The following is a 23,638-nucleotide window of genomic DNA, read 5'->3' as shown; positions in this document are numbered from 1 at the left end:
TGGAGAAGAGTAATACTTTGACCTGTCTGCTTGATTGGAGCAGCAAAAAAAGAGGAAATGATGAGGTCACGTTGCATTATGTACATCCTTCTCTCTTGTGATTGGTTCTATTTTTCTATGTGTTTCTTTACTGCTGTATGGGGTTAGTAAAGTGAGATTATGCAAAATACGAAGCCTCCTGTCAAAATTATACCACAAAGTGTGGGGATATTGCTGTGAGTGCAGACTTTTAATGCAGTAGACTAAAAGTTTAATAAAGCATGACTATAAAGTTCTGTATATTGCATCCCTGGTGCAGGGTTATTGTTCTAAATGCATATTTTATTTTACACAGGAAGATTAGACGTAACTCAGAAGCTATGTAAACTGAATGATGGAGTGTTCCTGGAAAGCTGTCCTTCTGTTAGTATTTGCCTCCCTGGGAATCCAGTATTCAGCCATTAAATCTCTAAGAAAGGCCTACGAGGCTCCCTGTCCGAGCATGACAGTTCAAAACCAATGTCTGCAAAGAGACATGAAAGGTGAGTCTGTTATGACTAAACAAATGGATATCGGGAGAACAAGAATTTTATCTTTTATACAGGATATTCACTTTTATGATCGCCACTCTTTACAAACGTTTTACAGAAATATGTCAACCACAAATATAGGTAGAGCCAAGAATATAACAAAGAATAGTGATATTATAAAAATAATAGTCAGTGGGGTATATGCAAAAACATATACACGTGTAAAAAGAGTCCACAATAAAACCTAGATAAAAGTATAAAAATGCCAAATGATAAGGCACAGTCTCAGTAGAAGCCCCTCTACTGATATTCTTGGCGCTACCTCTATTTGTGTTTGACTTGTCTTAGTTTTCTTAGGGGCTAGAGGGATTCCCCTACTTTCAGGTTTGCTGCCTCCCACTCTCTTGTTTACAGTATGTTTAGCGCTGCTCTACCCCCTTTTCTGTATAGTTTTACAGAAACATGCTTGGAGGAAGTAGTTAGAAAAATGACTAAATATAGTATAGTGACAAAAAAGAGTATAAGTAGAGGTAATGAAATAGGTTGTGAGAAAAGTATTCACTGAGAACTTGGGTTATATATGACAGTTGCAGGAGAGGAGTCATATGGGGGGGGGGGTGGATGGATATGAAACCTGCTGGAGACTGGGTGAAAGTCTAACAGAGAAGGGAAGGGAGTTCCAAAGAAAAGGTGCAGCCCTGGACAGAGGATAGATGTAGGTCTTCGGCAGAGCACCGGGGCCTTAACGGGACATACTTGTGTATTAGGGAGGATAGGTAGGTTGGAGCAGCATTATGTAGGGACTTGTAAGCAAGCACCAGAATCTTAAATTGAGCCCTATATCTAACTGGAAGCCAATGCAGGGACTGACAGAGGGGGGAGGCGTGTGAGGTGCGTGCGAATATGAAAATGAGCCTTGCCGCCGGATTCACTATAAATTGCTGCAGTGCAATCTGGGAACACGTAAGGCCACTGAGAAGGAGATTGCAGTAGTCAAGGTGAGAAAGAATAATGGCATGGACCATCACCTTAGCTGGGTCTGGTGTTAAATAGGGGCGGATGTGAGCTATGTATTTGAGATGGAAGCGGCAGGATTTGGCGAACGACTGGACATGAGGGGTGAAGGAGAGGTCGGAGTCAAAGAGAACACCTAGGCAGCAAGTTTGCGAGGTAGAAGTGATGGTGGCACCGTTGACTTGGAGGGAGACAGACATGGGACAGACATGGGGACAGAGCCTGGATTAGGATTGCTCAGTGCCCTAGACAGGATACCAGATAGAGCCTAGAGCTCAATCTAGAGCTCTTGGCTTTGTTCTCTGAAAGGTGGTGACTGAGTATTGTATGTATGTGGGGTAGAGTGTTGTGGTGGTGGTAGTTGAGTGTTGTGTGTAGTGGTTGAGTGTTGTGTGTCTGCGGAGAAGGCGGAAAACTGTATGTGGGGGTAGGTTGAGTGTGCCTTTGTGCAGTGGCTAACATTTCTGTGTGGAGAGGAGTCTTGTGAGAGGAGTGTTGTGTGTGTGTGGTCTGCTTTTACAGGAATCAGACTTAAACTAGACAACATACTTTTTTAGCTTCCGGTGTATTTTTGGTCCTCAAACAGTCAATGAATTAGGAAATAGTGATGTTACCTAACGGATTGGTTGGTTTGTAAGCCAACCAATCAGAGCACTCTGGCTGACATTGTATAGAGTGGGAAAGCCCTTATAAGGCTTTCCCCACCTTGCAAGCTAAGTCTGCACAGGGCCCTCAATGGGAGAAGATTATCTATTTTTAAGCTTTTTGTTTTGTTTTGTGATTCGGTCATTTTTCATTTTAATAGTTGTGATGGGAATTTTATGGTTTTTAATTTGGCCTTTTTTGGGTCTGAAGAAAAGAAGCTTTAAGTAGAAAGAAAACATCTAGAAATATGGACATAGAAACATAGAATGTGACGGCAGATAAGAACCATTTGGCCCATTTAGTCTGCCCAATATTCTAAATACTCTCATTAGTCCATGGTCTTATCTTATAGTTAGGATAGCTTTATGCCTATCCCACGCATGCTTAAACTCCTTTACTGTGTTAACCTCTACCACTTCAGCTGGAAGGCTATTTCATGCATCCACTACCCTCTCTAATATAAGTAATACTTCCTTATAGTAGTTTTAAACCGTTGTTCCTCTAATTTAAGACTATGTTCTCTTGTTGTGGTAGTTTTTCTTCTTTTAAATATAGTCTCATCCTTTACTGTGTGGATTCCCTTTATGTATTTAAATGTTTCTATCATATCCCCCCTGCCTTGTCTTTTATCTAAGCTGTAAATGCTAAGATCCTTTAACCTTTCATATTAAGTTTTATCCTGTAATCTATGAGCCAGTTTAGTAGCCCTTCTCTGAACACTCTCTAAAGTATAAATATCCTTCTGGAGATACGGACTCCAGTACTGCGTGCAATTCTCCAAGTGAGGTCTCTGTCTCTTTCTACTTTCTACTGCTAATACCTCTCCCTATACCACTAAGCATGCTGGTAGAATTTCCTGCTGCTCTATTACATTGTCTGCCTACCTTTAAGTCATCTGAAATAATTATTCCTAAATCCCTTTTCTCAGATGCTGAGGTTAGGACTCTATTAATTATTCTATACTCTGCCCTTGGGTGCTTACGTCCAAGATGCACTTGCACTTATCCACATTAAATGTCAGTTGCCACAACTCTGACCATTTTTCTAGGTTACCTAAATCATTTGACATTTGGCGTATCCCTCCTGGAACATCAACCCTGTTACAAATCTTTGTATCATCAGAAAAAGACATACCTTACCATCAAGACCTTCTGCAAAATCAATAATAAAAATGTTAAGGAGAATAGGTCCAAGTACAGATCCTTGAGGTACCCCATTGGTGACAAGACCGTGCTTCGAATATACTCCTTTGACTACAACCCTCTGTTTCCTGTCACTCAGCCACTGCCTTACCTATTCAACAATATTGGAATCCGAACTTAAAGATTGCAGTTTATTGATAAGCCTTCTATGTGCGACAGTGTCAAAAGCCTTACTGAAATCTAGGTAAGCAATGTCTACTGCACCACCCTGATCTATTGTTTTAGTTACCCAATCAAAAAAAAAAACAAAAAAACAATAAGATTAGTTTTGACCTCCCTGAAGTAAACCCATGTCATCTCTGATCTTGAAATCCATATGATTTTAGATGTTCAACAATCTTATCCTTTAACATGGTTTCCCCATTGCTGAAGTAAGGCTTGCTGGCCCATAGTTCCTGACTCCTCCCTATTACCTTTCTTGTGAATGGGCACAACATTGGCTAACTTCCAATCTTCTGGGACTACTCCCATTAACAATGATTGGTTAAATAAATCTGTTAATGGTTTTTCTAGTACACCACTAAGCTCTTTTAATAACTGAGTGTATTCCATCAGGCTCCATCGACTTATTTGTCTTTACTTTTGACAGTTGAAATAGAACCTCTTCATCTGTAAACTCACAAAACATCTGATGGTAAGTACAGTTTTTTTTGTTAAAGGGATCTTTATTAGGCAGATATTTTAGGGGTGGTGGACAATAGTATGTTATAGTATAGTAGATTATATTGTGTTTTTTAATTAAAAAAAAAATTATTAGATATGCCCCTACACACGGTACAGCACATAGTGGCATGAGGAAGGTTGTACACCTTCCTTATAATTAGAGAGGGTTATTATATGGGGGAACCTTTAGTGCCAGCAACTCCCGTAGCACCTTGCACTAGCCTGCTGCCTGCCACTACCAAGAGTCTCTTTGTTTTCTCCACAATGCTCTCTGTGGGAAGTGAGGTTTTGTTAAAGGAGACAGGACAGCGTTTTTTCAAAGTTTACACATTTGTGTAATTTTTAAAAATGAAAACATTTAAAAAATATTATGGGTGTTTTTTTTTTTTACATTTTAAAGTAGGAGTGCCAAATGCTCTAGGTACGCCTCTGCTCATATCCACTAGTTGTGTTTCCGATTCTGCATTCTTTGCATGGCTGATGCATGGCTGATGTTCACTGTCTTCAAACTCAGCGTGAAGCTGCCAAACTCTCCCCAGAGAGATGCATTGGTATGATGTACTTCTATGAGGATATGCTTAATGATGCAGTGCACCAATTGCCACTAATTCGCAGTAGCTTTCCCCCATTCTTCTCTATGGAGAGGAATTGGACTGGCAAATTATCTCAGTGATGGAAGGTGAGAAATAGGAGTGGTTAATTAAACCACACGCAAAGAGGACACTAAAAAAAAAAAAAAAAAACTCTTGCAGCCAGGTATCATCTACCCTTTGCTCACCTCCTCCTCTACATCTTCAAGACTCCAAATATGACCCAAAATGGGTTACATTTGAATGTAAACTGTAATTGAGGTTGCAGAATTATGGACCTTTCCTCTGAAAAGGTAAAATAGGGCAATCCATCAAACATGGCACCCGGGGCATATCCCCTCTCCCCTCACCTCCCACCCAAGCCCCACCACCACCCACACCTACTTTACATTGTACAAAAACACCCGCAATATTTTAAAAATGTTTTCATTTTTAATAATTGTACAAATGTGTAAACTTTTAAATAAAACCTGTCCTGTCCCAATTTGGTGTACATTTCCCATTTTTAACACAAGCTATTCAGCGCTACACTTTTTACGGGAGTGGTTTTATACCACTCAGTTCACCTTTTTCTGATCAACAGGTCAACTGTTCTCTGATTATAACAGATGCCATTCAACTTCATTCAAATCCAATCAATCCATTTAGTAAAATGTTTACAAATCAATTTGAGACAAATATATATATTACTGTTACATATTTTTATTATATTTTACAGAATTTAGGTTATATAGAGGGCTTATGGGACAAAATATGTATTACTTTATGACAAATTCAGTAAGAAAGCAATTATGTAGGGTACCTTTGGACTCACAAAGAGTCCTCCTTCAGCGCTCAGAGAAGGGAAAACCTCATGTGGAGGAATTCTCTGGGGAACCATGGCTGTAAGGACGGCACTTCTATCTGGATTTTAAGAGGCAGAGAGTTAAATAATTGGAGTTTTATACACAGATAGACAGACAGACAGAATTCTAAAGCAGTTTAAACATAGATTGATTCAAGAAGCACTCCAAAAACAATTGTAGAATGCAGTATGCATGCCATTATTGTTTTCTTTAGGGGTTATATGAAATGTTGGCTTGAAATAGTTGCATAGTTAATTTAGTATATGCAGTTACCTCAAGCCCATCTCTTCTTCCCCAGCAGAGACTTTCTGAGTTTGTCCAGTCATAGACTTCCCAGTTTAGCTTAATTAGATTTGTAAGTTGCTGGCCTCCTGAGTTTAGTTACACAGAACTAAACTATTAGGAAGTAGCATGACTGACTCTCTGACAACTGGGAGCTGTAAGCTGGGAGGTTTATTTAGAAAAATTGTAATTTTAATTAAAATCAGCGCTTTCATAAAATGAAAAAAGAGGACACGCTTTTCACCCGAGCAAGCTGCAATGCTTTGTGTTTGGAGTTTCCATTTAATGTTGTACACAAGTAACTTTAACTCTCCTATACCCACTTCCCCATTGTCTGCACTACATATAATAAACCTTAAAATGTACTTTTAATAAATTAGCTGCACAAAATATAATACTCCCTGCTAGAACATTCATTGCTCAAGATCAGGTTGAGGGTAGTCAAGTTCCAAGTCTTCAGACACATCCCTTTGAGGCAAATATCTATATGCCACTGGCATGGTATGAGAACCATGGATAAAGGTGAAGCTCTGGCAGAGCCTCAGATACAACTGGAAGGAAATAGAATGTTCAAGTAGGTATTGCAGCAGCTATGTTTATGACATCACCTATTATGGTTTCACAGAATTGTCTGAGGTGGAAATATAAAACATGCATAAAAAAATATTTATATAAAATGTAAAAATGATAAAATGTAAGTTCACAATCAATATTCATTTTCAATTAGAGATAGTGTGAGAGTTTACGGGCTGCATCCACATTTATCTCTTTATTTGCAACCATCTTTTTTCTCCAGTTTTCATCTTAAAGCGGCACGGTCACTCCTTCCTGAAAAAAATAGTGGATAGTATCTTTATGGAATACTCAATTTGATTGTGTTTGAATTTCACTGAAATTCCAACCCAGTCAAGAGATATGCAGAGACAAAGTAGGGACTACTTTGTCTCCTTTAGCGGTCCCATCAGCCCCCAGTGGCGATGTCACAGTTGGCAAAGTCCCCTACGCTAACAGTTCCACTTTAACACTGTATCTTCTCACTTTCCATCCTCAAACCCCCATAGTCATTTTCAATTCTCTTTCCTTATATTTCTCAAGATAGTATATTCAGTACAGAAAAATTTGTATGTGAACAAATTGTAAAATACAGGCAAAGATCGCTGAGACAAAAGAAATCCAACTCAGTTATTTGGATACGCTGCTTTTTTTTTTTTTTTTTTTTTAAATGCAGAGCACAACGTGTCAATTCTCTATTTAGTGAATATGCCCTATTAAACTTCAAAATAGTTTCTGTTTCAAACTCTCTTTCTTTTCCTCTGTTGAATCTCCACTTTTGTCTATGGCCGACAGAACATCATGGCAGATAGAGAGCTATGTACTGACCATTCACCGATTATCATTAGTATTATTATATAAGGGTAAGGGAGTACAAATCCATAGAAATGCACTATGCCTATTAAAATAATTATTCACCCATCTACATTTTTAAAGGGGAAGGTATTAAACTTTACCCAAGTTTCCTACAAGATGCAAGGATTTGTGGAAATAAATTAGTTGTAGTTATATAATTCATGATATTAAGGTCAGCACAATCTTGGTGACCATTTGTAATTATGTCTATAAGACACATCTGTGGAGCTACTTCCATAATTCTATTTTATGTATCAATTGAGTAAAAAGCAAAAAAAAAAAATATATACCAAACGAAGTTACTTCTATTATTGTTTTCTTGGTCTCATTCCATACTGTTAGAAGGATTTTTCTCAAACCGATTTAATCAAACCGATAAATTTCTCTAAGTCAGCTATGCTTTTAGTTTGGCTACTCTGCCCCTTATGCCAGTCCAGATGGGGAGAACCTCTCATCTCCCACGGCAGATGTGAGCTGTCAGTTTATACCCAAGTCTAAAGGATCTACCATTAATTATATTGCTCCCTCTCTTAGCTATATGTCACATCTAATAAAAGCCCTTTTTGTCTTTTACCCCCTTAAGGACCAAACTTCTGGAATAAAAGGGAATGATGACATGTCACACTTGTCATGTATCCTTAATGGGTTAAAGGGACTTTCCAGTGCCAGGAAAACAGTTTTCCAGGCACTGCAGGAACCTGCTGTGCCCCTCTCCCTCCCACCCACATCCCCTTCAGTGACTGACCGGAGTCCAGCGCCGATGTTCCTCGGCGCTGGGTCAGGCTCCGCCTACTCTCTTCCTCGCCAACGTCAAAGAAGACAGCCCTCTAGTGGCTGTCTGATAGACAGCCACTAGGGTGTGTGTGTGTGTCATGATCTCAAGCAGGTCAGATAGAAGACTTTGGCCAGAGTTTTTATTTGAGACTCTATTGGTGCTTTTAGACATATTATGCAACTTGAGGAAAAACAGACTTTAGGCAAAATGCCACAAAACAGGTTACTTGCAAATAAAGAAAGTCTGATCTCCAGGTAGGTTTGATACAAAGGCAGGTTGGTTTCCAAGGCAGGCTGGTAATAGTGGAAGGTTGCTAACAGAGGCAGAGTCAAATTCATATGCCAGAGTGGAGCAGGTTGGAAGGTAAGTCCTGAGCAGGTTGGTATGGAGCAGGTTTGAAGTTAAGTCTGGAGCAGGAATGATGGTAAGTCTGGAGCAGGAATGAGGGTAAGTCTGGAGAAGGTTCACATGAGCCAGGAACTGAAGTTTTTCAGGCAAATCCCCAACTTCAATGTAAAGGCCACTTGGTTTATCGGGTGTGGCCTTTTATAGCAGACTTGATGTTAGGTTATCCAGGTGAGAGTTTGAAATGACTAATGGCTAGGGAGGCCACTAGAGGCAAAAGTCAGGTACTGTATTTAAAAGGACAGTAATAAACGAAAAAAAAAGTCTTACTTGTCAGTATAGGAATGTGACAGTGTGTGAGTGATGCATAGGGTCTATATTGTGTGTATGGGAGGGTGATAAGGGAGGACATGTACATTTTCTTATATATATTTAAATAAATAGAAGCCATTATGCCCCCTGCCCCCTTCTTCTTACCTTTTGCCAGGGTGGGGGGACATTTTACAAGCCCTGGTGGTCCAGTGGTGGCAAAGTTACTTTAGCCTCTGGCTGCAGGCTGACTTCACTTCTCCTGTGAACACACAGTCACCCAGGTCCCTCCCTCTCTCTCCCCTAACGAAGAGCCAGGAGGTCAGTGAGGGTGATCAGCAGACAGCACGGCTCAGAGCCCCTATGCTTGTGGGGCAAAGACGGCCCTGGGGCACTGTAGTCAACAGAACCACAAAAGCTTAATATAGTGGTTCTGGTGTCTAAAGCATGTCCATGTAGGCATTTTTTTATTTAAATGCAAAAAGGCAGTGTTTACATTACTGCTTAGTAAGAAAATAATTAGCAAGGAAGGCACACTAAAGACACAATAGGATGAAATTCAACTTAGGCTACTAAAAACACAGAGTGCTCACTCCAATCTTGTATTTCCAATAGGGTCTATATATACAATTTATAGCAAAGAAACCAGAATGTATTAGAATAAAATATATCAAACACACAAATATATAAATCTGTATATTATAAATATGTCAGACTATACAAAATGACAAAAACAATAAATGATAGTTGTGGTGAAACCGACCTCGCCACGTGTCCTTGGAGGGGGCTTGCCTTTGGACTATGGACCCGACTTTATGTGAATGTGTTAACCCAGATAGCTATGCCATGGAGCCCATTCGTGTAGTTAAAGACTTCGGCTCCATGGCAATTGAACTGTGTGAATAGGATCTGAGCGCTATTCGGTAGTTTTTGCGCTCAGATCCCAGCTATCTGGGGATATGTGACATGTCTGTGTTTTATATATAAAATGTGACTTTGTGTATTTTATAGTATTGTAATGCTTTGTGCTCACCATGTGCATAATGGAGTCTTGTCTCTGTCCTGGGGGATAATTTAATTACTTCTCAATTATCTCCAGGATAGACTCTGAAACTGGTCTGGGCCGGAAAGCCATGCTGGCAGGGGTTTTTAAAAGATACTTTACTAACTTTTGAACCCCTGGTCTGATTCATGCCATTTTTTGATATGTTGTTCCCCTGAATGGATTGATTGTGAATATGTAATACCTCTCAGGCTAAGGGGAGGGAATCTGTGGGATGTAACCATTGTGTGATTGGTGTATTGTAAATCCCTCCCTTGCATGGGAGAATCCTTTATAAGACAGTGTGTGAATAAATCTGTAGTCCCTGTTTTAACCCTCAAAGTGAAATGTCGTCTCATTCTTGGGGGGAATTGAAGTGTGAATGCTGACTGCCAGGAGTGTAAGCTGTTCGTATGCTTTTCTTGTTCAGCTATTCCAGTGTTCGTGTGTTTCCAGTTCGGGAGATTGGTGCTTGCAGTAGCTGCTTGTCTATCTGGAAGGGGATTATCGCCTAAACGGTTTTTATCCTCTTGTGGGCGAAACGGTCCATTACAATAGTCATAAATCAGATCCTAGTGAATATACAATGAACACAAGAGGTATACAGAAAAAAATTAAATATATCAAGGCCAACAAGTAAACTGAGGCCAAATTCGAGGTCACAAGAACATCAGAAAAATAATCCAAGTAAATTCAAAACAAAAGATAGAAACAAAATAAATTCAAATCAAAATATAGAAACATAGAATGTGACGGCAGATAAGAACCATTCGGCCCATCTAGTCTGCCCAATTTTCTAAATACTTTCATTAGTCCCTGACCTTATTTTATAGTTAGGATAGCCTTATGCCTTATGCCTATCCCACACATGTTTAAACTCCTTTACTGTGTTAACCTCTACCACTTCAGCTGGAAGGCTATTCCATGCATCCACTACCCTCTGTAGCGTTACTTACCTTATCCAGGGTACGGCTGCGGTCCTCTCTTCGAGCCGCGTGCGGTCCTGCTGCTGCACAAGCCGTGCGCGGCTCATCCGACGGCTGCAACAGGAAGGCGGGCAGTGACCGCGAGAAGCGGTCACGTGTCCCGCCTGAATCTAAGAGCGGACGCGGGTCTCGGGCGCGCTCTTAAAGAAATAGTGGGAGCCTAAATTGGCAAAAGGCTCCCATTGGCCCATGTCATGCCACACTCCCCATACACTTACCTTTTGGGGGTGTGGATATGACAGGAGCCAATCACATTAATTTAGAAGGTACTTATACTCACCTTTTTCCCTTAGTCCTTGCCCTATCATGGTTTCTGTTGCAGTTCCCTTTAGTGCTTGTTGTGTTCAGTTGTGTTCCTTTGTATTGACCTTGGCTTTGTTTCTGACTACGTTATCTCTTTATCCTTATCTGTTCTGTTTGCCGGCTTGCTGTTTACTGTGTACCAGATCCTGGCTAGTCCTAGTTTGCTGTCTCTTTGTGCCCTTGACCTTGGATCGTTCCTGACTCTGTCTCCTCTCATATACGTCGAGTCCGGCCATTCTAAGGTCCGGTAGACGTATCTCTCCTCTGTGTTGTCTTTTGTTGAGTTAAATCCTGCGAGTTCGGGTATATTTTTGTTACACCCTCTCAGTAAAGTAATACTTCCTTATATTATTTTTAAACCTTTGTTCCTCTAATTTAAGACTATGTTCTCTTGTTGTGGTAGTCTTCTTTTAAATATAGTCTCCTCCTTTACTGTGTTGATTCCCTTTATGTATTTAAATGTTTCTATCATCCCCCCCTGTCTCGTCTTTCCTCCAAGCTTCCAAGACACCATAAAACCTGTACATGGGGGATACTGTTTTACTCTGGAGAATTCGCTGAATACAAATATTAGTGTTTCAAATAAGTAAACTGTATTACAACGATTATATCATCAGTAAAAGTGAAGTTTTTTTTGTGTTTTTCATTCACAAACTGCACTTACACTGACAATATAATTGTTGTGATACATCTTACGGTTTTGAAACACTAATATTTGTGTTCAGCGAAGTCTCCTAAGTAAAACAGTACCCCTCATTTACAGGTTTTATGGTGTTTTCAAAAGTTACTGAGTCAATTATAAGGCTTGCATTTCAGTTATTTTCACATTAAAATTCGCCAGATGGATTACGTTGCCTTTGAGACCGTATTGTAGCCCAGGAATGAGAATTGCCCCCATGCTGGCATACCATTTGCAAAAGTAGGCAACCCAAGGTATTGCAAATGGGGTATGTCCAGCCTTTTTTAGTAGCCACTTAGTCACAAACACTGGCTAAAATTGGCGTTCAAATTAGTTTTTTGCATTTTTCACACACAAACAAATATTGACGCTAACTTTAAAACCTGTACATGAGAGGTACTGTGTTTTTTTTTTTGTTTTTTTTAAATTGATAATTTATTTAGGTTTGTTTTTATGGTATAAAATTTACACATTGTACATACATATACAAATATTCATACAAAGTACGATTATCCTATATCATACATTGTTACAAATAAACATAAAAAACATAAAAAGCATACAGACTATATATTCGAAACGGCGCAATCAGAAATAACATTTTTCCTTTCCCCTCTTTTTTTTTCTCCTATCCTTTATATCTCTCTTTCCTTTAAACTATCCTGATATAGTTGTTATCTTTCTCTTGTAATTTGATTATAGCCTTTTTTCCTTTTTTATCTATACTTTTTTTGATTGTTTTGTCAATCACTTATAGATCTTTCAAGGATCTTAATCCATTTATCCCATATTTTATAGTTTTTCGTATTATTGCAATAATAGGAGGATATTCCTCTTTCCATTTTACATTGGTAAATAATGGCTTCTTTACATTGTTGCCAGGAGTCTATTGCCGTGTTTTTCCAATTCCTGGCAATAGACGTTTTAATAGCCATAAATGCATGAATTATAAAGTATTTCTCTTCTTTCGCTCGTTTTGGTAGTTTCAAATGTAACAGTACCATTTCTGGTGCCCATATTTGTGCAATACCTAATATTTTGTTAAAAAATGCAAAAAATGAGAGGTACTGTTTTATACATGAGACATCGCTGAATACAAATATGTTAATTTTATTGCAGTAAAAGCTAACAGTATTGTGACATTCACAGTTAAAATGTCATGCAGAACTAAAAAAAAAAAAAAATTCTCACATTATTTTATATTTTATTCATATAAAATTATGCTTCATAGCTAAATATTTGATATTAAACAAAAGCCCTATTTCTCCTGAATAAAATGATATATAATAAGTGTGGGTGTTCTTAATATGAAAGAGGTGAATTACGGTTGAACAGACATTTAGTCAAATTCCAAGTTTTGTTTACGTTTTATTTTGATCAAAACGTGTACGTTTGGCTCAGTTCTTAAGGGGTTGAGAACAGGATTTAGCCTATTACAGCTCTGATTTTATGGGCTTGAGACACACCAGTGGTCTACATTACTACTGGTTCAAAACCATTGGGTTAAGATTCATATCTTCAATAAGTGTTATACAATAATGTTTTTCTTTGTTCTATATACACTAGCTATTAAATATTTGTGGTACCTACATTTAAAAACACATAGATTTGTGCTGATGGGAAGACGTGAACGATGAAAAGTGCTGTACTGTTGTATGTTTGTTGTATGAAAATAAACAACTTAGTCTGATGTAATGGACAAGAGGCCTGCCCATCATCTGGGCTGGATTTCCTGTCCAATCAAAAGGTAGCACAAATTTAAGGATAATTGTCGGTTATGGCACAGCTTTTAAATGTTGATTTTATTCAAAAATCATTTGGCAACTGTCCAATAAAGGGAAAAAGGAGGAGCAGTAAAACAGTGTATAGTTTCAAGCGGGATTCTTTTAGACACTTTGACTATAGTTACTGAGGGAGACAGACAAGGAGTTATACTGTGAGAAATTAGCGTAGAGTACTAAAGGAGTGCCCATGACCCTGACGCCAATTAATCAGTTGTCCTTCCTTGCACCACTTTGGTAGGTAGGAACACCCCAAAGACTTTTTTTAATGCTCTGACCCAGTCGCCTACACATCAATATTTGGCCCTTATCAAAGTCACTCTGATCTTTTTCCTTGCCCATTTTTCCAACACATGCAATTCAAGAACTGACCGTTCACTTGCTGCCTAATTTATCCCACCCCTTGCCAGATTCCATTGTAATGATATAATCAACATTATTCACGTCATCTGTTAGTAGTTTTAAGGTTGTGGCTGATCAGTGTATAGGAAGGTGAGCACTTTGCAATGTTTTTTTTCTTGGAGGGTGAGTGGATGTTCCTATGCCCAGCAGCTGAAGCTCTCGAGCTGCCTATTCAGGGAGAGTACTGGAGGATATGATGTCATATCACATCCTTCCAGCACACTTTGTGAATGCAGAGACAAGGAGATGCTGCCCTCTCTGTCCACTTCCCCCCAGACTGCTCAGCATCAGAATGGAGGAGTGCTGTACACAGAGTGCTAGTATCTCTATATTCAGTGCTCAGATTCTTGCAGTATGCAGCTACCTGTGACGTGGCACTATGAGCTTTCTGCCTGTGTTCAGGGCATACTTTGCAAAGAAAATAGATTTGCCGTACACTAGTTTCATTTGCAATTATGCAAATTGTGTATACATGACTTTATGTTTGTGGTTATGGTTGCATACTCTAGGAATTGTGTATATGGGGGTCCAGGCGTAAAGGGTTTAAGCCAGCACAATGTATAGGCTAAATGTATACCTACCCAATAGTGAACTTTTCATTCCCACATTTTATAGATGACAGTTTCAGCTCCCCCAGGGGTACACAAAACCTGGTGTAATGAAAGAACTACCGCTGTTGCGGCTGCACTAGGGCTCGCAGGCTTAGGAGGCCCATCGGGTGACCCATGTATTTAGCACAACCCGATGGACATGTGTCACCAGGGGCTAGTTGTGTGTTGTGGATTTAACAGCTCAGACCCCTTCTTACAGTACTGGGAGGAAGTGAAAGCCTGTCATTTCCTCCCAGACACCAGAGACTAAGTCTATGTATCAGTATGTGTTTCTGTGTGTGTGCCATTGTTTGTATATGTGCATCTGTATGTGTGTCAGTGTGTTCTTTAGCATGTGTGGCAGCAGGGCCACCATCAGAGGGTGACAACCATGACGGTTGTCATGGGCCCGGTGGCCCTGGGGGGCCCGGCCACCCGGGCCACACATGTAGTGGCGGAACTGCCACCGGTGCAGTTGCACCGGGGCCCGCACACTGTTGGGGCCTATCAGGTGGCCCACGCACTTAGGGGCACCCGATGGGCCCTATAACTTCAGGGGCCCGGTCAGCGCTGCGGCCGTGCAATAGCACGACCGGGCCCCTTTAAAAAAATCACAGTCGCAAAGTACTGCAGGGAAGAAGTGGCCGTCACTTCCTCCCAGCTCCCTCCCCTCCGCGCCACGCGGGAAGGAAGAAAGCCAGGCCGTGGGAGCCACATTGACTCCCATCAGCCACAGCCTTCCACCTGCAAATAAAAGGTAAGCAAAATTAGCTGTATTTGTGTATGTTAGTATGTATGTATGTATGTGTGTATGTCAGTATGTATCTATGTATCTATGTATGTATGTCAGTATGTATGTTAGTATGTATATATGTATGTGTGTGTTTCAGTATGTCAGTATGTGTGTGTGTATGTCAGTATGTATCTATGTATGTGTGTCAGTATGTATGTATGTTAGTATGTGTGTGTATGTATGTATGTCGGTATGTATGTATGTCAGTATGTATGTATGTGTGTGTATGTATGTATGTCAGTATGTATGTATGTGTATGTATGTATGTCAGTATGCATGTGTGTGTATGTATGTGTGTGTCTGTATGTCTGTCAGTATGTCAGTGTGTATGTGTGTCTGTATGTCTGTCAGTATGTCAGTGTGTATGTGTGTCTGTGTGTCTGTCAGTATGCATGTCAGTACGTATGTGTGTATGTATGTGTCAGTATGTATGTATGACAGTATGTATGTCTGTGTGCAGGCCCGGACTGGCCATCGTGCATACCGGGCAAATGTCCACTGCATGTGTATTGTTCTGTGTATCTGCATGTGTGTGTGTATGTATGTATGTATGTATGAATGTGTGTGTGTGTATCCAAAGAGGTAGCAGAACTCACAGGGTTAAAAAGTCCAATCTTTATTTTAAATTATTAAAATCGCGATCAACGTTTCAGTCCTATGTCCATCTGTTGTATTGATCCTGATGAAAGTCCTGGACATAGGACTGAAACGTTGATCGTGATTTTAATAATTTAAAAGAAAGATTGGACTTTTTAACCCCGTGAGTTCTGCTACCTCTTTGGATACACACACACACATTCATACATACATACATACATACATACATACATACATACACACACACATGCAGATACACAGAACAATACACATGCAGTGGACATTTGCCCGGTATGCACGATGGCCAGTCCGGGCCTGCACACAGACATACATACTGTCATACATACATACTGACTGGACTTTTTAACCCCGTGAATGCTGCTACCTCTTTGTATATGTGGATATCAGAGCCCTAGCACCCCCTGACACACACAGCACCCCCTGACACACACAGCACCCTCACACACACAGCACCCTCACTCACACACACAGCACCCTCGCTCACACACATATTCAACACACACACACACACAATATATAAAATAACCCTCAGTGAGTTAACAGACAAAGAAAATTAGAAACCTAGAATGTGACGGCAGATAAAAACACCCTCACACACAGCACCCCTCTTACATACAATACGTTCAAATCTATATATACTCTTAATCCTCTACACACACACACACAATCTCCTATACACACTCTGGGTCCTTTACACAGTAGATATCCTACACACACACACACTGCACCACCTACACACACACTACATTCCTTGTCAGCAAACACATACAACATTCTCTAAACACACCCTCTCTACAACCCCTACACACACTACGTCACCTATACACACACTACAGCCCGTATGCACACACTCGCTACATCCTCTTTAACACTATGCCCCTTATACACACACTCTCTACAGCCCCTAGCCACACATATTACACCACAAAAACAAATGAAATTGACCGATTTACACAATACCACACCACACTCTACACACACGCAATCCCACAAGCAGGCTCCAAACATATGCACCATGCATTTTCCTGGCCCTTTTGTCCTCTGGTATCCCACTTGTGGAGACACCAGAGACAATTTAAAAGCAAACACAGCGCAAGCATGTTAATAAATTTGCTTGCGCTGCGCAGAACAAATTCAGGGCCTTTTTCTAATGCCAGAGCTCTTCAGCGGGGCTCTGCGCGTTGAACTAACATGCTCACTTTGAGAGGGGGCGTGCTTGTCATTAGTGATGACAAAACACACCCTCTCTGGCCCCGCCCCCTTCTTAGGGGGCCGCTCTGATTAAAAAATGCCCGGGCCTAATTTTTTTCCCAGTCCGGCATGTGTATGTATTGTATGTCCTCATGCATGTGTGTCAGTATGTATGCCTATATGTGTGTATGTCTGTTTTCAGTATGTGTGTCTGGTAGTATGTATCTGTGTGTGTGTGTGTATCTGTGTCCTTTTGTATCAGTGTGTGTTTTTGTGTCTGTGTGTGTATTCCTGTGGATGGGATTTGGAGGCGGACCCTGTGGGTGGGATTGCCAGACCCTGAGCTGAGTTAGGGGCCCCAAAATTTCTGGTGGCGGCGCTGTGCGGCAGTGTCTGTATCCATGTGTCTGTGTATCTGAATGTATGTAACTGTTTGTATCTATCTATGTGTGTGTATATCTGTATTTCTTTGAATCTGTGTGTCTGTGCATCTGTATGTGTATCAGTTGTTGCATCTGTGTGTCTGTATATCTGCATTTGTGGCAGTGTGTGTTTGTGTGTGTATGTATATATGTATATATGTGTGTTTGTATCTGTGTGTCTACATGTGTGCCTGTGCAACTGTGTGTGTGTCTGTATCTTCATGTGTATTGTTCTGTGTATCTGCATGTGTTTCTGCATGTGTATTGTTCTGTGTATCTGCATGTGTGTGTGTATGTATGTATGTATGTATGAATGTGTGTGTGTGTGTATCCAAAGAGGTAGCAGAACTCACGGGGTTAAAAAGTCCAATCTTTATTTTAAATTATTAAAATCGCGATCAACGTTTCAGTCCTATGTCCATCTGTTGTATTGATCCTGATGAAAGTCCTGGACATAGGACTGAAACGTTGATCGTGATTTTAATAATTTAAAATAAAGATTGGACTTTTTAACCCCGTGAATGCTGCTACCTCTTTGTATATGTGGATATCAGAGCCCTAGCTATTTAGCACCTGGCAACCAAGGGAAATTTAAGCGTGAGTGCAAAAGATTTTCTACTTTTGTGTATATATATATATATATATATATATATATATATATATATATATGTGTGTGTGTGTGCGTGCCTGGGGCAGAGGATGGGCTTGGGCAGTATAGGGCAGAAGAGGGGCTTGGGGAGCATGGGGCAGAGGAGAAGCAGGGAGAGCCTAAGGAAGAAGGCAAGTAGGGAGAGTTTTGAGCAGGAGAGCCTGGAGTATAGGAGCAGGTAGAGCCTGGGACATAAAAGGAGCCTTGAAAAACAGGGATAGCCTTGGGCAGAGGAGAAGCAGGAAATTCTGGGGCAGAGATAAATATAAATATTTTGTGGGGAAAAGCAACTACATTCTTCACAAATTAATTAATTACAGACATTTTGCTAATATAAGGGGTACAATGTATGTAAATGGGCTGCCAAGAGGTAACCAAGTAAAAATATAATAGGAACCTCTGGTATTCATGTGCACTTGAAAGTTGCTACATTCTAAAAAAAGCCTAACCTATGTTTACTGGCAAATAAATAGATGGTACTAATATTTATCTTCTTTACTGTTGTAGATACTGCTACTCGATTACTCTGTGAAGAATTTAATAAGCTGCATGCATCAGCCTTGCAACACAACCGAAAACACATACTTATTTTTGCAACCACAAGGACTGGATCTTCATTTCTGGGCCAGATTTTTAATCAGAATCCTGATATATTTTACTTGTTTGAACCTCTGTATCATGTGCAAAAAACCTTCAGCAATTCAAGCTCTCGAATCCAAGTTGGTAGTGGATCTTTAGTTGGAGCCTTCCGAGATCTTCTCCAAAATTTATATAACTGTGACTTTTACTTTTTTGAAAACTATATCTCACCAACTCCTAAAAACCATGTCACTTCCACCATTTTTAGAAGAGGGTCAAGCAACGCTTTATGTTCTCCCCCTTTGTGTGACAAGATACAGAGAAGAGAACACATATGTTCAAGAAAGTGTCGGCCACTAAATTTTACTTTGGTGTCTGAATCCTGCAAAACATATAAACATATAGCCATAAAAACTGTCAGAATTCCTAAGATCAGTGATCTCAGAACCCTTGTGGAAGATCCCAGACTGAACCTTAAAATAATCCATTTAGTAAGAGATCCAAGAGGAATTTTAGCATCAAGGATTAGCACCTTTATAGACTTGTACCAGCCATGGAAAATCTGGAATTCAATAGGAAGAAAGCCACGCAATATTGATCTTACTCAAATCACATCAACATGTGCCGATCTCAGTAGCTCTGTAGCGACTGGCTTAAGCAGGCCTCCTTGGTTGAAAGGAAGATATATGCTTGTTAGATATGAAGACATAGCAATGGACCCTGTAAAGAAGGCCAAAGAGATGTATGACTTTTTAGGTCTGGAATGGAGAGAGGATGTCCAAATGTGGATAGAGCAAAACACAAATGGAAGTATTGTTCCAAGCGTAAACTTTAAATATTCTACAAGTAGGAACTCAGCAGAGACATCCGAGAACTGGAGACTACATCTATGCCTTGATATAGTCCAGAAACTGCAAGAATTATGCAATGTAACATTTTCGCTTCTTGGATATAAAATGGTGGACTCAGTACTGCAGCTCAAAAATCTTTCCAATAGCCTTGTGGAGCCACGAATATTTTTTCCATTTACATAAGAGAGGAGAAGAGAGGGGGGGAAAAAAACTACCTGTGTCAGCTACAATTTCAAACCAAAATAGATTAATGTGAAACCACAATGAAATTAGAATACACTTCTTATTAACCTTCAATGACAACATGTCAGATTAACAATCTAGTGCTTCTCTAGAAAATTCAATTTGGAGGGATTTTTGAATACATTTCCCAATGGCTTTCAAAAAATATTTAATCATTTAGTATGAGTTACAAAATATGATGTAATCGTTACAAAAAAAATCTTGTTATAATGGGTGCTCAAATGTGCTACTTTTTTTTTTTTTTTTTTTTATTGCTTCATGGTTGCAAATAGGATGATTAAATGATGCAGGAAGTACACTTCAGCAAACAAAAAGGTCCATACTAAAGTGTGGTAGAAGCACTCTGTAACAAGGATGATTGTAGCTACCCTTGATTCGGTTGTCTACATATGATGTTTGAATAAAGTAATATTTTTTACTTTTGCTGGTGAGTACCACTCATTTAACTTGCCTTACACAGCCTGGATCATAATCCTTTCGGGTGAAGGAGTTAGCCACATCTACAATACAAAATGTTTTTCTATACAGGTGTAAACATAGAGGGTTCAGGGTACAATTTCAACGCAAATACAATTATTTATATAGAACTAAATTCTAACAAAACAATCAGTAGTTGAAGAGGGCCCAAATGAGCTTGCATCCATGTTTTTTTATAAGCATGGGGAAGATTTGTTGTAATCCTCAGGTGTTCTTATAGGGAAGCAGGAGAGCTTGGCCACATACATTATAATAATGCATTGTACATTATAGTTCAATGCCCTTTGTAGTACATGAAGACGAATGAAAAGGACCAAAAGAGGTCCTCCTCTAGACCTACAGAGGCTTCAGATCAGTTTGGAAGGATGTGATGGGTTAGTATTTTCTTTTTTTAATGGCTGTGGGAGGTTGCTAGAAGCTCAGGCACTTCTAGCCACGTGGTGAAGACACTTAAGGACAATTTTGGAGGCTGACAATGGAGCACAACCGTAGAGATAAAAAATACTTTATTAGTTGGGTCCAGTACACTCGGTATCCCAAGTTTATACCAAACAACATTAACAATAATGTAAAAACAATGTTCAATACAAAAAAAGCATACAAGGTATACAATAATCACACGTATTCATGAAAAACAACCAAAAAAGTACAATAATGCTATTAGCAGTATAGAGTCACAAAGATACCTAAAACAAGCTACCCAACATAAAAATACATACCAAAAGTGAGAAGAGGGAGACAGTCAAAATAGCCCCCAACGTTTCGGCAGGATTACCTTTATCAAGGGAGCTGTTGAATCAAGATTAGTTAGCAGTTCTACTCTGAGTTTTTTTTTTCAGCAGAATCATCAATCAGGAGTCATAAATATGTGTTTTTTTTAAGGGGGGTGTTGTTGGGCAGAGGGGTGGGGGTACACATTTTGTTTTTTTTATGTAAAGCAAATAATTGACTGACCTTTAATTAACATTTTAGTTACCTTAATTATGCAGTAACTTGTGCTATCTGGTCAAGGCAAACAAGATAAGTATACATATTTATTTGCTGATTACTGATCTGCAATAGTTTAAAGCAGTGATGGCGACCTTTTTGAGCCCAAATGCCCAAACGCAATACGTGCCAACACGGCAATTAAACCTGAATACTGAGGTTTAAGTTTAGAAAAAAACAACTTATACAGTTGTCTGAACTAATTAACATATTTTGTTATAAAAGAAGAACAACAGAGAGTTCAGTGATACAAATTTTAAATAATAATGTAAATTATAGATGCAATTAAGCTTATATTTATTTGTATCTCCAACAAATGCAATACATACACACAGACTGCTGAACACATTCACACACAGACTGCTGAATCTATACACACACCGACACACACACAGACTGCTGAATACACACAGACTGCTAAATACACACACAGACAGACTGCTGAACACTGCACCATGGGCGTAGGAACCGGGGGGGATGAGGGGGACGCATCCCCCCCAGCAAATCATGCGGGGGGGGACAGGTTATGGGGAAATCCCCCCCAGCTCCGCCGGCCCCCCTCATGCTGCAGCCGCCCGAGCTCTCTGTAGAGAGCCTCAGGCGGCTGCAGCTTTGCCCCGGGCTGGTGCGTCCATGAGGGCGCACCGCCCGGGCGCAGCATGAGGAGAGGGGCTGACAGGAGGGAAGCGTTTAGCGCTCCCTCCTGTCACTCCCTCACTGTAGTGTGGCCGAGCTCTGTATGGTCCGCGAGTACAGGGAGCATCTGTCTCAGTGTGCACTTCCTTTTAGTCTGGCCGGGTACAGGAAACAAAAGCTCCCTGTACCCGCGGACCATACAGGGCTCGGCCACGCTACAACAGAGGTAGGGGAGGGGGGAGGAAGAGAGGAGGGAGGGAAGGAGGGAGGGGGGAGAAAAAAGAGAGTGACAAGGGAGGGAGGGGGGGAGAAAAAAGAGAGTGACAAGGGAGGGAGGGGGGAGAAAAAAGAGAGTGACAAGGGAGGGGGGAGAAAAAAGAGAGTGACAAGGGAGGGGGGGAGAAAAAAGAGAGTGACAAGGGAGGGGGGGAGAAAAAAGAGTGACAAGGGAGGGGGGGAGAAAAAAGAGAGTGACAAGGGAGGGGGGAGAAAAAAGAGAGTGACAAGGGAGGGGGGGAGAAAAAAGAGAGTGACAAGGGAGGGGGGGAGAAAAAAGAGTGACAAGGGAGGGGGGGAGAAAAAAGAGTGACAAGGGAGGGAGGGGGGGGAGAAAAAAGAGAGTGACAAGGGAGGGAGGGGGGGGAGAAAAAAGAGAGTGACAAGGGAGGGAGGGAGGGGGAGAAAAAAGAGTGACGAGGGGGAGAAAAAAGAGTGACGAGGGAGGGAGGGGGAGAAAAAAGAGTGACAAGGGAGGGAGGGAGGGAGGGAGGGGGAGAAAAAAGAGTGACAAGGGAGGGAGGGAGGGGGAGAAAAAAGAGTGACAAGGGAGGGAGGGAGGGAGGGGGAGAAAAAAAGAGAGTGACAAGGGAGGGAGGGAGGGGGAGCAAAAAGAGTGACGAGGGAGGGAGGGGGAGAAAAAAGAGTGACAAGGGAGGGAGGGAGGGAGGGGGAGAAAAAAAGAGAGTGACAAGGGAGGGAGGGAGGGAGGGGGAGAAAAAAAGAGAGTGACAAGGGAGGGAGGGAGGGAGGGGGAGAAAAAAAGAGAGTGACAAGGGAGGGAGGGAGGGAGGGGGAGAAAAAAGAGAGTGACAAGGGAGGGGGGAGAAAAAAGAGAGTGACAAGGGAGGGGGGGAGAAAAAAGAGAGTGACAAGGAGGGAGGGGGGAGGGGAAAAAGAGAGTGACGAGGGAGGGAGGGGGAGAAAGAGAGTGACGAGGGAGGGAGGGGGAGAAAGAGAGTGACGAGGGAGGGAGGGGGAGAAAGAGAGTGACGAGGGAGGGAGGGGGAGAAAGAGAGTGACGAGGGAGGGAGGGGGAGAAAGAGAGTGACGAGGGAGGGAGGGGGAGAAAGAGAGTGACGAGGGAGGGAGGGGGAGAAAGAGAGTGACGAGGGAGGGAGGGGGAGAAAGAGAGTGACGAGGGAGGGAGGGGGAGAAAGAGAGTGACGAGGGAGGGAGGGGGAGAAAGAGAGTGACGAGGGAGGGAGGGGGAGAAAGAGAGTGACGAGGGAGGGAGGGAGGGAGGGGGAGAAAGAGAGTGACGAGGGAGGGAGGGAGGGAGGGAGGGGGAGAAAGAGAGTGACGAGGGAGGGAGGGAGGGAGGGGGAGAAAGAGAGTGACGAGGGAGGGAGGGAGGGAGGGGGAGAAAGAGAGTGACGAGGGAGGGAGGGAGGGAGGGGGAGAAAGAGAGTGACGAGGGAGGGAGGGAGGGAGGGGGAGAAAGAGAGTGACGAGGGAGGGAGGGAGGGAGGGAGGGGGAGAAAGAGAGTGACGAGGGAGGGAGGGAGGGAGGGAGGGGGAGAAAGAGAGTGACGAGGGAGGGAGGG

General features: G+C 41.4%; 1 protein-coding gene across 1 annotated transcript; it reads left to right on the top strand.

Annotated features, from left to right (window-relative positions):
- Positions 1-372: 372 nt before the first annotated feature.
- On the top strand, positions 373-19,756 carry LOC134600969 (carbohydrate sulfotransferase 1-like). Its single transcript, XM_063445364.1, has 2 exons — positions 373-521; positions 18,550-19,756. Exons 1-2 carry the CDS (start codon positions 374-376, stop codon positions 19,653-19,655), a joined length of 1,254 nt encoding a protein of 417 aa, XP_063301434.1. The 5' UTR covers position 373; the 3' UTR covers positions 19,656-19,756.
- The last annotated feature ends 3,882 nt before the right edge of the window (positions 19,757-23,638 follow it).

Source organism: Pelobates fuscus, chromosome 3, assembly GCF_036172605.1.
Source record: "Pelobates fuscus isolate aPelFus1 chromosome 3, aPelFus1.pri, whole genome shotgun sequence".
Classification (NCBI taxonomy): domain Eukaryota; kingdom Metazoa; phylum Chordata; class Amphibia; order Anura; family Pelobatidae; genus Pelobates; species Pelobates fuscus.
This window is presented reverse-complemented; position numbering and strand designations above follow the sequence as displayed.

What these genes read in the sequence shown, in the direction of transcription:
- LOC134600969 (XM_063445364.1), top strand. Translation starts at nt 374, where the DNA reads ATGGAGTGTTCCTGGAAAGCTGTCCTTCTGTTAGTATTTGCCTCCCTG. An exon ending in TCTGCAAAGAGACATGAAAG is followed by an intron (nt 522 to 18,549) that starts GTGAGTCTGTTA and finishes TTACTGTTGTAG; the next exon opens with ATACTGCTACTCGATTACTC.